This window comes from Myotis lucifugus, unplaced genomic scaffold (genome assembly GCF_000147115.1).
Source record: "Myotis lucifugus unplaced genomic scaffold, Myoluc2.0 scaffold_145, whole genome shotgun sequence".
Lineage (NCBI taxonomy): Eukaryota > Metazoa > Chordata > Mammalia > Chiroptera > Vespertilionidae > Myotis > Myotis lucifugus.
Genome location: NW_005871193.1, coordinates 63,235 through 76,531, shown reverse-complemented (window position 1 = coordinate 76,531; position 13,297 = coordinate 63,235). Strand labels below are relative to the sequence as shown.

General features: G+C 43.6%; 1 protein-coding gene across 1 annotated transcript; it reads left to right on the top strand.

Annotated features, from left to right (window-relative positions):
* On the top strand, window positions 1-9,062 carry PPP1R15B (protein phosphatase 1 regulatory subunit 15B). Its single transcript, XM_006094817.3, has 2 exons — window positions 1-2,499; window positions 6,175-9,062. The coding sequence occupies exons 1-2, from the start codon at window positions 679-681 to the stop codon at window positions 6,385-6,387; spliced, it is 2,034 nt and encodes a 677-aa protein (XP_006094879.1). The 5' UTR covers window positions 1-678; the 3' UTR covers window positions 6,388-9,062.
* The last annotated feature ends 4,235 nt before the right edge of the window (window positions 9,063-13,297 follow it).

Below are 13,297 nucleotides of genomic sequence, written 5' to 3'. Positions count from 1 at the left end.
CGGGTTATTGGGAAACGCTCCCTGTCGCCCGAGGGCGGAGGAGGGGCGGTCTCCTAGGAGCCCGGGGAAGCGAGTGCGCACGCGCAGAGCCGGGCAGGGCTGATGCAACCACCGGCGAGCGGCGCGTCCGGGAGAGTCAGGAAGCCGACAGGGACCGGGCCTGGCCAATCAGCTGCCGCGGGAAGAAGGCGGAAGGGCCCGCCCGCTGGGCTCTGCGAGTGACGTTCCGCGGCGAGGGGTGGGCTTCTCGGCCGCCGTACGTTCCCGCCTGGTGGCCGGGGTTGTCCCGCTCGACGCCGGCCCTGCGGCCATTTTGAGCTCGGTTAGTCCCCGCGCCCGTCTGCTGGGCCGCCCAGCCCTTGCGGGGGGACGCGCTGCGAGGGGTGGAAAGTCGTGCTGCCACCGCGAGAGGCCTCTGTATGGTGCCTCGAGCGGACTAGGACCCTCCTTCCCGCCGGCATGGGTGTCGCCGCCGCCTGCGCCGGCCTCTCCGGACTGCCGTCTGCTGCCCGCGGCCGAGGCCGCCGCCCTCTGTGGCTCTTCTGCTGCCCCGGGGACCGGTCTGGGACGCCGACTCCGCCACGAGGCGAGGTCGGGGCCGTGTAGGCCTCCCCGCCTCGCGTCCGATCCAGCCGCCGGGCCGCGCACCTCGCTGAGACCCTGCCGGGAGCAGAGGCCATGGAGCCGGGAGCGGACCTGCCGCCCTTCTTCCCTCGGCGCTCTCCACCCGGCGCCGCCGCCGAGCACCCCGGGGACCCCAAGCCGCTGTCCTCGCCCGGGCCCGAGGCTCGGTCCAGCTTCTGGGTGAAGCTGCTCTCCCAGCTCCTGACGCCGCTCCCCGGCCTGCTGCAGAAGCTGCTGGTGTGGAGCCAGCTCCTCGGCGGCCTGGTTCCGGCCCGGTGGCTCGAGTTCGCCGCGGGCTACAGCGTCCTGAGGGCCCGGGAGGAGCCCGCCGCCCCCGCGGGGCCGAAATCTCTGAGTTCGCTGGGGCTGGACGCCTCGGTCGACCCAGCCGCCGCGGGTCTTCTGGACCTGCTGGAGGAGGGGATGCACTGGGAGTGCTCGCTCCCCGACCCGAAAGCCCAGGGCCGGGCCTCGCACCCCGCGGCCCACGCGGCTCTGCTGGAGCAGCAGCTGTGGCGCGTGGAGCTGTTGCAGGGCGGCCTGGCCGCCCGGCTGTTATCTGGCCGGGACCTTGGCCTGGCGCCCTCCGGGCCTCCGCACGTTCACCGCGTCAGCAGTTTCAGCGCCGTCTCCTATTTGCTGAGCCCCTCTTATCTGGACTGCCTTTCCCCTCTGGAGCGGAGCTGTCAGAACTTCATCGCCGGTGGCGAGCTCGTGGACTTGCAGCCGGTAACCGGCCTGGAGAGCAGCTGTCCGCCGGAGGATTGTTCTCCCCCGCGGCCACTGAAGGCGGAGGTCGCCTGCTCCTCCTGGCAGGGATGCTCGCCTCGCTCGAGGGAAGGCCTGCCCGAGATTCACCACGTTCGCATGAAACGGCTGGAATTCCTTCAGCAGCCTAGCAAGGGGCAGGCGTTACCCACGCCTGACCAAGATCATGGCTACCATAGCCTGGAGGAGGAACACAGCCTCCTCCGGATGGACCCGAAGCCCTGCGGAGGCGTTCCTCCTGCCGGAGCCAGTCCCGGAACCGCCCAGGAGCCCGAGGGAGAAAGACAAGAATTGACCAAAGAGGCTCTTCTTGCTGGGGAAAGGCAGGACCCAGTGGAAAGCTGTCTGTCTGGTGAGGCCCCTATGGAAAGAGAGCCCGAGGAGGACCGCCTAAGTGTAGCTGACTTCTCAGACATAGACGATGACCTTCCCGTGTCTGCCAGGCCGGCCTGTAGCAACCGATTGATAGATTACATTTTGGGAGGTGCGGCCAGTGACCTGGAAGCAAGTTCTGACTCAGAAGGTGAGGATTGGGATGAGGACGCTGAGGATGACGGCTTTGACAGTGATGGCTCGCTCTCAGAATCAGACCTTGAGCAAGACTCTGAGGGGCTTCACCTTTGGAACTCTTTCCACAGTGTAGATCCTTATAATCCCCAAAACTTTACAGCAGCGATTCAGACTGCTGCCCGAACTGTTCCTGGAGACCCTTCTGACTCAGAGAAGGATCTGTCTGACAAGTCTGATCTGGAGGAGAATTCTCCCCAGACTGGAAGCCTCCTTCCTGAGTCTCCTGACCGTAATTCTGAGGAGGAAGATGACTGGGAATCTAGTGCAGATGAAGCAGAGAGCCTCAAACTGTGGAACTCTTTCTGTAAATCGGATGACCCCTACAACCCTTTAAATTTTAAGGCTCCTTTTCAAACAGCAGGGAAAAATTGGAAAGGCTGCCATGACTCAGAGAGGCCATCTGAGCCCATTGTGACCATCTCTGAGTGTCACACCTTACTTTCCTGTGAGGTGCAACTGTTAGGGACAGTTGAATGTCCAGACTTGGTAAGGGGTGGGGTTCTTTCTGGAGGACACACGCATATCAAGAGAAAAAAGGTTTGTTTGTTTCTTTTAACTTGTTGGATGATATGTACAGACTGTTGTGATTTGGTTAAGTATAGCAGCATGACTTTCCTGGAGGGGTAGTAGTACAGTGCATATGCTTGACCAGTAGAATGTTGTTCCTGTCCAAATGGGAGGTGCCAGTGTACAGATGTTAGCAGGAAAGTGCCATTTTCGTTGGCAACTCGGAGCTATAGCCCTACATGCTTCACCTTTACACTCTTTTTTAAGGAATTGAAAAGTTAAACCGTGTGTATACATGACTTAATTTCCCGAGATTGGGAAGGCCTAGTATAGCCACAGAATTTTCAAATGTTGTTAAATGTGCTATGTCATACTAAGTGTCTTCATTCCTTTCCATTCGAACCTGGAGGAATGATGGGACCAAGGAGCAAGTCAGATTAACCTGTTTTTTGTTTTTTTTTTACCATGAAAGGAAATCATTTTAGTATTAAAAATTGTGACATGTACATGACTTTAATTCTGTTTAAAAAAACACAGGAAGTAGTGTTGCCTTTAAGAATGCAATACTAGTTGTCATTAGCTCTACAGGTTAATAATTATGTAAAGCAATGATGGTCACTTAATTTGGTTTACCTTAAGTAGTTGCTTCCTATTCCCAGTCTAATTGTAAAACTTTATGGAGCATTTTATCTTCCAGCTAAAGTTATTTATTGGAGAGAAAGCCTCTCCAAACACACAGGGTATCTTTTATTGTAGAGGAAAAGTTTCTTTCGTTACCTGTACCTTTATTTGGACAGAGAAAGGAGTGGATGGATTATTGACCTCACATTCTGCAGCATCTGGGAGTTTCCAGTGGAGAGTACCCTCACCCATTGGCTCTAAATGTCTAGTTTAATACTTTGAAACTATTTTGGGGGTAGAAAATATCGTTAAAATGTGATAATCTTATGTCTTACCTGTAGATGCAAAGTAAGTCATGTTAAAAAAAAATGGAAATTTTAGTTTACACTTCTGTATCATCATAATACAGCTTTTCTCTATCTTTTTAAGGGGCCCCTGACTCAATGACCTACTTAGTGAATTATGTAAGAAACAGCAGGGCAATGGAATGACCACTTGCTACCTGGAGACCTGTGTTCCTTACTTCTGAGTGGTTAGGGCCAAGAGATTTGGGAATACAGCCAAACCTGGGAAGTAACTTGACCTCTCATGGCTTTGAATAACTCATTTATCTTATGGGAATAATAATAATACCGTATGAGTTATTGCATGATTCAATCGAGATGAGTAAACAAAACTCGTAATTCATTGTCTTGCCTTTAAATGGTAGCTCTTATTGTTCAGGGATGTCAAGCCAGTTGCATGTCTCATTTTAGCCTGCTCATTGAGTAAAAATGGAATGAGTCAAGTAGGTTTGAGACTGTTGACCGAACTAGAAGCAACATTTATCAAAGATTATCCCTAAAATATGGTTAAATTATTTGACAGCCTTTGCCTACTTGCCATTCCTTAGATATATGGGAATAATCGGTAGTGCCCAGTGCTTAAAATGAAGCTCTTATTAGATCTAGGAGTTTAAAATGCCTAACATGGTACAGATTGTGGAGCCAGACTCAGGGTTTGAATCCTATTTATACCACATAGAAGCTGTGTGATTTGAACAAGTCAGTTAACTTCTGTTTTGTCTGTTTCCTTATCTGTATAATAGTACCCTATAGGGTTGATGTGAGGATTAAACGAGATAAAAATTGTAGAGTGCTTTGAAAAAGAGCCTGGTATATGGTAAACACTATGTAAATGTTGCTATTATTTATCTTAGTGACAGTAAGTGACACTAGAATGCAATATTTGTAAGGGTTTACATACCATACCTACTAATTGTCCTCGGGGGCATTTATTGGCCTGATGTAAAGGGAATGAAAGTAGTAGGCCACAGTGGGGTTAGCTGATGAAACTGTTGAGCATACGTTAAAAGCAAGTACCTATTTACTTTTGGGGTTTGATATCTTACAAAGAGACTTATTGGAAATTAGGGATTAATGGGGACTGTGACTCATTACATGTGATCATGTGTATGACAATATGCACAATTTTATGTATATAGAGTGTCCCAAAAAATGTATACACGCTTTGAATGATTATAAAGTCAGTGTTTGTTAACATACAGTTCATTTTCAAAATGTAAAAGAATCTACAGAAATGAATAATTTTTTTTTGTCAATGCCTGTTTTCAAACTGATGACCGTTCTGGTCCAGGCACTGATATAACGCGAAGCAATGGAATCGCAAACATCAAGAATCATTTTGTTCGGTATTTGTGTGCCTCAATTCGTCAGCTGTTGATGGTTTTGTACCGTAAGCTTTATCTTTTATGTATCCCCCAAAAATGTCTAGTACATAAATTTTCTTTGTTCAGAGCTTAGTCTGGTTCACCCATTATTTCAAATCAGTTGAACCTGAAAAGGAGTGAAATTAAGTGAGTTAGCAGCTGTTAAAGTGTGTATACATGTTTTTGGGACATCCTGTATATAGTGACAGCATGTTGAAGAGGAATACAAGAAGGATTTTTAACTTAGTTACAAAATCTCTTATAGTATCACTAGAGGTCCGTGCACTGGTGGAGTCCCTCGTCCTGGCCTGCACCCTCTCGAAATCCTGGACCCCTTGGGGGATGTCAGACTGACGGTTTTGGCCCGATCCCTGCAGGCCAGGCTTAGGGACCCCACCGGTGCATGGGTACACCAGGCCTCTAGTATGCATGTAAGATATTTGGTTAATCTCTTCTCGTCCTCCCCCCTCCCCCCTTCCCGCTGAGATTCATCAGTCTGTTCCATGTTTCCATGCCTTTGCGTTGAGTGTCTTCCCCCTGGTGGTCAGTGCACGTTATAGCTAACCGTCAACTGGTCGCTTAGGCATTTATAGATACAGATAACCTTAAAGAGATGTTAATTTTGTTACACTTTGCTAATTAAGTAAATTCCTGTTCTGTACTCTGATTACAAAAGTAATATTAAGAATAACACCACATGTTCATGATTAAAAAATTGGAAAGCACTGACAAGTAACTTCTTTTAAAAAGGAAGAATAGAAATAAGTAAAGATTTTGTTTAAGCTTTTGTGTTATAATAGCCTTGACTTCCAGGTATATATTTCCGAAAACTTGTTTGAAGACATTTATCATTTTCGAAGAAGGGTTTCACAGAACTGAATATCACTAAGGATTTAATAAGTAAAGATTAATAGCATCAGGAATATCGCAATTCCCCATCTGGATTCATTTTATTAACATCAAAAACCACAAGGGCATAGGGTAGATGACAAGGTGCCCATTGGTTTGTTGTTGTTTTTAATATATTTTTATTGATTTCTGTGATGAGAGAGAATTAGCTGCCCCATGCACGCCCCCTACTGGGGATTGAGCCTGCAACCTGGACATGTGCCTTTGATCAGAATCGAACCTGGGACTCTTTAGTCCACAGGCCTACGCTCTATCTACTGAGCCAAACCAGCTAGGGCTGCCCATTGTTTTTTACTCAGATGCCATCTAGTCAGAACCCTTTTTTTCCCCCCACTTTTATAGTTGAGACCAAATATTCTTGTAAGATATTTGATATTCTTAAAGAGTTAGTAGCATAAAAGGTTAATTACCTCATTGATGATTATAAGATCCTAGAGAGTGATTAAAGTTAGTTTTTGTCTTCATAGGTAACCTTCCTTGAAGAAGTTACTGAGTATTATATAAGTGGTGATGAGGATCGCAAAGGACCATGGGAAGAATTTGCACGGGATGGATGCAGGTTCCAGAAACGAATTCAAGAAACAGAAGACGCTATTGGATATTGCTTGACATTTGAGCACAGAGAAAGAATGTTTCAGAGACTCCAGGAAGCATGCTTCAAGGGACTTGATGCTTTCTAGCCATGTTCAGATGATGTAATAGCCTCCAGCCCTAGCATACACTAAGTAACTCTTACTTCAGAGGTTTCTTTTAAGACAAAAATTGGCAGCTGTCCTTGGACCATTTTTTTTTTAGAGGATATGTAACTTGGATCCAGCAACCTTGTTTAATATTGTTTTGCAACATATCCCACTCAGAAATGTCCAGGTTGGAAGCCAAGCCCTATAATGAAGGATGAGATGTGTGATTTCTAATCTTACCTTGTTTCTTTAGTCAGATGTGTTTTTGGATGGTGTTTGCTTCTTGAGGTGAAAAAGGAACCTCTTAAGGTGTAACTCTGCACTTTCAAAACTTATTTTCTTGGGAAACAATGTAGGGTTCAAAGCCCATTTTATATGTTAATTTAAATTACGTGTACCTGTCTAAAAACTGGGCTCTTTTTACTTTTTCCCTCCAACATTCTTTTTTTTCTTTCCAATTTTATTGTTGAAAGTATTTCAGTTGTCCCTTTTTCCCCCCACTGACCCCCATCCCAGTTTATTTTTTCCCCATTGATTTCAGAAAGAGGAAGGGGTGGGGGGAAGCGAGAGCGAAACATAGATAAATTGCCTCCCATACTCGCCCCAACCTGGATTAGGGATGTGCCCTGACTGGGAATCGAACCCAACACCTTTTGGGACGACACTCCAACCAACTGAGCCACACCGGCCAGGGCTTTTCCCTCCAACATTCTGAAATTAATGGGCTTCTATGTTTTCTCTGTATTATCTTATTTCAGTGACTTGGCCTTTCTACCTTAAGGCTAAGAAAATAATCTTGTGTATGCTACCAATTTAAGGTACATTATTTTGTGTCACTTTTTTTTTTCTTTGTAAGAAAATGGGTAGGTTTTCATTTCTAGGTTAATTATTACTAAGATATTTCCAAGGATTGCCACAAAATCAACATGTGTGTACTCTGTTACTTTAGGAAAGCTACATCTTTCTGCCAAATTTTAACATCTAATATATTTAATTTCTGTGCAAACTGTTTTGGAGAGGGTCCTGTATATGTTATTGTAGTTTCTAGGTAAATGGTTCTTTGTATCTTTTAACAGGAAGTTGTTGTAAAAGAGATCAGAAAGTAATAATTCTATCATAGGTATTTATATTTTTTAAAATTAAAAGCTTAGAATTCTCCTAGGAAGAAGATAAGAGACATCAGAGCAATATAGTTTTGTTGTATATGCTCTCAACAGAAAGCAGTGTTATTATTGTCAGGCCTCGGCACTGTGTCACTTTTAAAATCTGTCAGGGTGACAACTGTAAACTTGGGAATGGGCAGTTTGGAATTTTCCAGTTTGAAATGTAAAATAGAGACTTCAGTCCGTATCCAAGTTTATTGTGTTCTGTTTTAATAAGGAGAGAAGGAATAATGAGAGAAGCAGGGGCTATACGTTCAGGAAAGGAAAGAACTATAGATTTAACAACCAGGAAGTCTTCATATCTCTAGCCCAAAATTTGCTTTTGAATCCAAGTTTTTGCAGTGACTGGTTGTGCTTGGTTAATTTAGGTAGCTCCACCTGGTGTGCACCTGCTAGGTTGAGGGAGTGCTAACCAACTCCTTAACGGTCAGTTGTTACTCCACGTGCCTCTCGTCATGGGAAACGTGAGTAGAATAGATGACCTCTTAATTTTGAACTAGTTTCAGTGTAGGGATGATGTTTCATTAGAAGTGCTTGCAGGGTTACTACCTCAGTTAATAATCTACTTGGTCATTATTTTATTTCTATCTGGTTTGCTCCAAGAACTGCCTCTAGCATTCATATATATATATTCACATGAACACATGGAGAGTGCAGCAACATAAGGTCAGATTCTTGTCAAGGTGTTTTGTGCTCCCCCGCGTTAGGTAATCAGGAATGTGAAGCACCATGAAAGTAGGTTGGTTCCAGGCACCAGCTGTGTCAGGTGGAAAGAAGGCATTATTTGCCCTGAAAAAAGCTGTTGAAAATGCATATGCATTCTTTAAAACCGGAGTGAAGTATACTACCTTATGTCAGAGATTTAGGTTGTGTTTTGTGCTTCTGAAGTCTAGCACCTCTGCCGATACGGAAAGAAAGCTATTTTACATGAACTGGATTGCGGGAAATTGTTCTCTTGGAATTCCAACCTCAACCTCACTACTAAATGAGTAACAGCGTGGTTAACAATTCTCCCTTTTACTTCCCTCCTTTAAAAGAAGTGATCAGAGGGTGGTGAGAAGGACAGAAGGGATCATGTTTAAGTTGGATTGAAGGAGAAAAACAATTCTTGTTAGTTTCATTCCAATCCTAGTTGTTGAAACAAAGTTAGACCACCATCTTAAAACAAAAATCCTTGGAAACTCTAATCAAACATTGCATTTTAAGTCTTGCAATGGTGCTTTAAGTATCAATGTAGCATGTGAAAGGCTTCGTACAGACAGGTAAAATTTCCCTTTTTGAGTGTAATAACAGCACCTCTTCATCATTAACTTGAAATCAAAACTATCAGATTTTATTTTTTTATAATTTAAGGAAGGTGAATTTAGGGGGCTAGAAGAATTGGCTTCTACTGATCCAATGAGTAAAATGTAACCATTTTGTTGGGATTTTATAGTAAAAGTCTATTTGTGTATATAATTTAATCTGTACATTGTAATAAATACATTTCCAATTATTAAATTTTATGTGATATTTTGGTTCAACTTTATATTTTATGTTTCATAGTACTTTACATTGGCTTTGGAATTACTGAGCAGGATTTTCAGGTTTAAATTGGGTATTTTTGTAGAAGCTTAGAGGGGCTGGACAAATTTCTGTGGTTTAAAATGGCTGTGATATGTAAACTGCACCTCAGTTCATTGAAGGACAGGAATGATAATGGGGTAAATATACTAGTAACTGGAAACTACGTTTTAGTAGTAGAAAGAAGAATTTGGTTCTTTGAGTATGAAAGGCCCCACTTAGAGACTGGGGATTAGAATCCAAAATTGGCTCCAACCATCTGCTTCTGTGCAAAGAAAACAGTAAAAAGAAGCAGTAAAATTCATATGCTGGGCTTAGCACAGTGTTTCTCCTAAGTAGCAGGGAAATCTGTTTTTCTATTTTGTGCATTATTGATAACCATGGTTTTGTAAATCATGATATTCTCCCATGTATGATATTGAATGAGATAGTAACATCAGAAAAACAAAATGTTCTACCCTGAAAAAAAGATAAACATTTGGGTTACAGCAAGCCTCTTAATGGGTTAAGGCATATGGATCTTAGTTAATGAAGAAAATTATTAAAGGTATATTTCTGAACTGAAAGGAAAGGAACTAATATTTAGTTGCAGATAATTAGTACTTAGCACCAATTGAATTGCTAGTTCTTTTTATTACCGTCTTGGGGATTTAAGCATTTTTGTCTCTTTCCAGGGAAATATATGAAAATGGCCATATTCACATCAAGCCAGATTTATTGCTATGACTATCCTGATATCCTATAGAAATTGTGCTGTGGGTTTTTCTACTTTAACAGAAGATTTAATTGTTGACCCAAGAAATTTCGATAGTTACACATAGAATTTAGTGGTCTCATTTAGAGACTTCTTTGGGTCCTCTATGTACCTTTTAAAAATAATGGAAATACTTAATTTTTCTCAAAGAAATTGTATCATTTATGAAAGTACCTAATATAGAGATAATATAAAGGCATTCTTTTTTTTAAACGTTTTTATTGATTTCAGAGAGGAAGGGAGAGGGAGAGAGAGAGAGAAACATCAATGATGAGAGAGAATCATTGATCTGTCTCCTACATGCCTCCTACTGGGGATCGAGCCTGAAACCCGGGCATGTGTCCTTGATTGGAATTGAACCCGGGACCCGTCAGTCCACAGGCTGACACTCTATCCACTGAGCCAAACCAGCTGGGGCTATAAAGGCATTCTTGGTACTGTCTAAAAGTAAGTATGCTGCCCCCAGGGTACCTTTTAAGGTGAGAGACTTAATTTTTTTTTTAAATATATTTTTATTGATTTCAGAGAGGAAGGGAGAGGAAAAGAGAAACATCAATGATGAGAGAGAATCACTGATCGGCTGCCTCCTACATGCCCCCTACTGAGGATCGAGCCCGCAACCCAAGCATGTGCTCTTCATCGGAATGGAACCTGGGACCCTCCAGTCCACAGGCTGATGCTCTATTTACTGAGCCAAACTGGCTAATGCCTTAATTTCTTTTTTTGTGTGTAAAGATGTCATATATATATATATTGATTTCAGAGAGGGAGAGAGAGATAGAAACATCAATGATTCATTGATCAACTGCCTCCTGCACTCCCCCTACTTGGGATCAAGCCTGCAACCTGGGCATATGCCCTGACCAGGAATCAAACCTTGACCTCTTAGTTCATAGGTTGACGCCCAACCACTGAGCCATGCAGGCCAAGCTGATATTTCTTTACTTAACTGATTTTGACACAAATGTCAGCTGTTTGGAATTCTTCTACATCAGAAATTAGGATTCTTTACTTATGGACTTGGTTGAATGCTCTGTAATCAATACAAAACAGCTTTTTTCTCCTTGGATTTGCTCCAGCGAGACTTTATGTGTGTGGGTCAGTTATGACTTCAAAATACAGAGGCAGCATGATATCAAAATCTATAACAATAGGTGTAATAAATAGGATAAATAGATCTCTCTTAATCCTGCTTACTTTGAGGATTTATCAAGCAAGCTTTCAGTTAATACGTTTTAGTGACAGGTTAAACATAGGGAATTTAAAGAGAAATCGTGGAAAGAGAACACAAGGTGGGGTATGTATTACTATGTAACTTGTGTTACATCAGTGTTTTACCATTGGCAGACTTCCTCACCTCAGCAGGGAAGGAGGGGAGGCAGTTTACGGAAAGTGGGTGGCTGGACCCATTGGGAGGGTACCCTAGAGATACAATGAGAACAGAAGGTCTAGAAAGCTGAACTATAAGGGAAGAGGTTTTGGAACTGCTTCCCAGGTTTTGTTCTTTTATTCTTCCCTTGAACTCAGTACTATCCTTTTAAAACATACATATATTTTATTGATTTCAGAGAGGAAAGAAGAGAGAGAAATAACAATGAGAGAGAATCATTGATCAGCTGCCTCCTGCAAGCCCCACACTGGGGATTGAGCCTACAACCTGGGCATGTGCCCAGATCAGGAATGGAACCATGATCTCTGGGTTCGTAGGTCAACCCTCACCACTGAGCCATGCCAGCTGGGCTGTACTATCCTTTTCTTAGTTTCCTCCTGCCTTTGCTGATTTTTTTTTGTCACTACTGTTTTATAGAGTCTCACCTAGGAGAGGATGAGGACCTTCATAAGAGAAGCACAGCACAATTGCACGGTGTGTGTTCATTAGAGGTACTCTCCACCAAGAAGAAAGGACCTTGGAGCTCTCTTCAGAGCTTAATTGGACATTCCCCAACCAGAACGTCAGGTTAATAGACACACTGAGCTGGAGCAACTTTCAGAAATATTCCAAAGATATTCAGGGTCAAAGTAAGGATTATGCTTCTTTGAGTTAAGCCTGCTTTTTTTTTTTTTTTTTAAATACATTTGGTTGATTTTCTACATGGAAGGTAGAGGGATAGAGAGTTGGAAACATCGATGAGAGAGAAACATCCATCAGCTGCCTCCTGCACACCCCCTACTGGGAATGTGCCTGCAACCAAGGCACATGCCCTTGACCGGAATTGAACTTGGGACCCTTTAGTTCCCAGGCCGACGCTCTATCCACTGAGCCAAACCGGTCAGGGCAAGCCTGCTTTTTTTTTTTCTCTTTCTTTCTTTTAAATCCTTACCTGAGGACATGCTTCTTGATTGAGAAGAGAAGAGAAGAGAAGAGAAGAGAAGAGAAGAGAAGAGAAGAGAAGAGAAGAGAAGAGAAGAGAAGAGAAGAGAAGAGAAGAGAAGAGATTAGGGATCGAATCCACAACCTATGTATGTGCCTTGACTGGAATCAAACTCAGTCTTTCAGTGTACCGGGGCAACACCTATGCCCTCATTAGGGATCGAATCCACAACCTATGTATGTGCCTTGACTGGAATCAAACTCAATCTTTCAGTGTACCGGGGCAACACCTCCAGGGCAAGCCTGCTTTTTTTAAATATATTTTTATTGATTTTTTTTTACAGAGAGAAAGGGAGAGGTATAGAGAGTTAGAAACATCAGTGAGAGAGAAACATTGATCAGCTGCCTCCTTCACACCCCCTACTGGGGATGTGCCCGAAACCAAGGTACATGCCCTTGACCCGAATCAAACCTGGGACCCTTCAGTCTACAGGTCGACGCTCTGTCCACTGAGCCAAACCAGTTAGGGCAAGCCTGCTTTTTAAATAAAGTTCATACACTGGCTCTGAAAGCAAAAACCAGAGAGGAGTCCCAAAAAAGTTGAAAAAGGCTCATCTGGATTTATGTTCTGGAATGGTTGTTTTTATTTATTTATTTTATTATTTTTTTTTTTAAATATATATTTTTATTGATTTCAGAGAGAAAGGAAGAGGGAGAGAGAGAGAAACATCCATGATGAGAGAGCATCATGCATCGGCCGCCTCCTGCAGGCCCCACACTGGGGATCAAACCCACAACCCGGGCATGTGCCCTTGACCGGGAATCGAACCCATGACCTCCTGGTTCACAGGTCCACGCTCAACCACTGAGCCACGCCGGCCGGGCAGGAATGGTTGTTTTTAAAAGAAATTTCATCATGAGAAGACTAGTTCCTCTTTGGATCTCAAATATCTCCTCCAAGAGACATCTGACCACCCCAACCCCCAACCCCTCTTTTCCCTTTTATTTTACCTTTTAAAATTATGGTCACTCTGCCCTCATTTTGTTAACATTTTTACTCGTTTCTTGTCTGCCGCTACCCTCAATAGTCTGTAAACTCCCCGAGAGCAGGGACCTTGT

Excerpts from the sequence above, each read along its gene's own strand:
- PPP1R15B (XM_006094817.3), top strand. The coding sequence starts at position 679 with ATGGAGCCGGGAGCGGACCTGCCGCCCTTCTTCCCTCGGCGCTCTCCA. Across the intron at positions 2,500-6,174 it reads CGCATATCAAGAGAAAAAAG|GTAACCTTCCTTGAAGAAGT; the intron begins GTTTGTTTGTTT and ends TTGTCTTCATAG.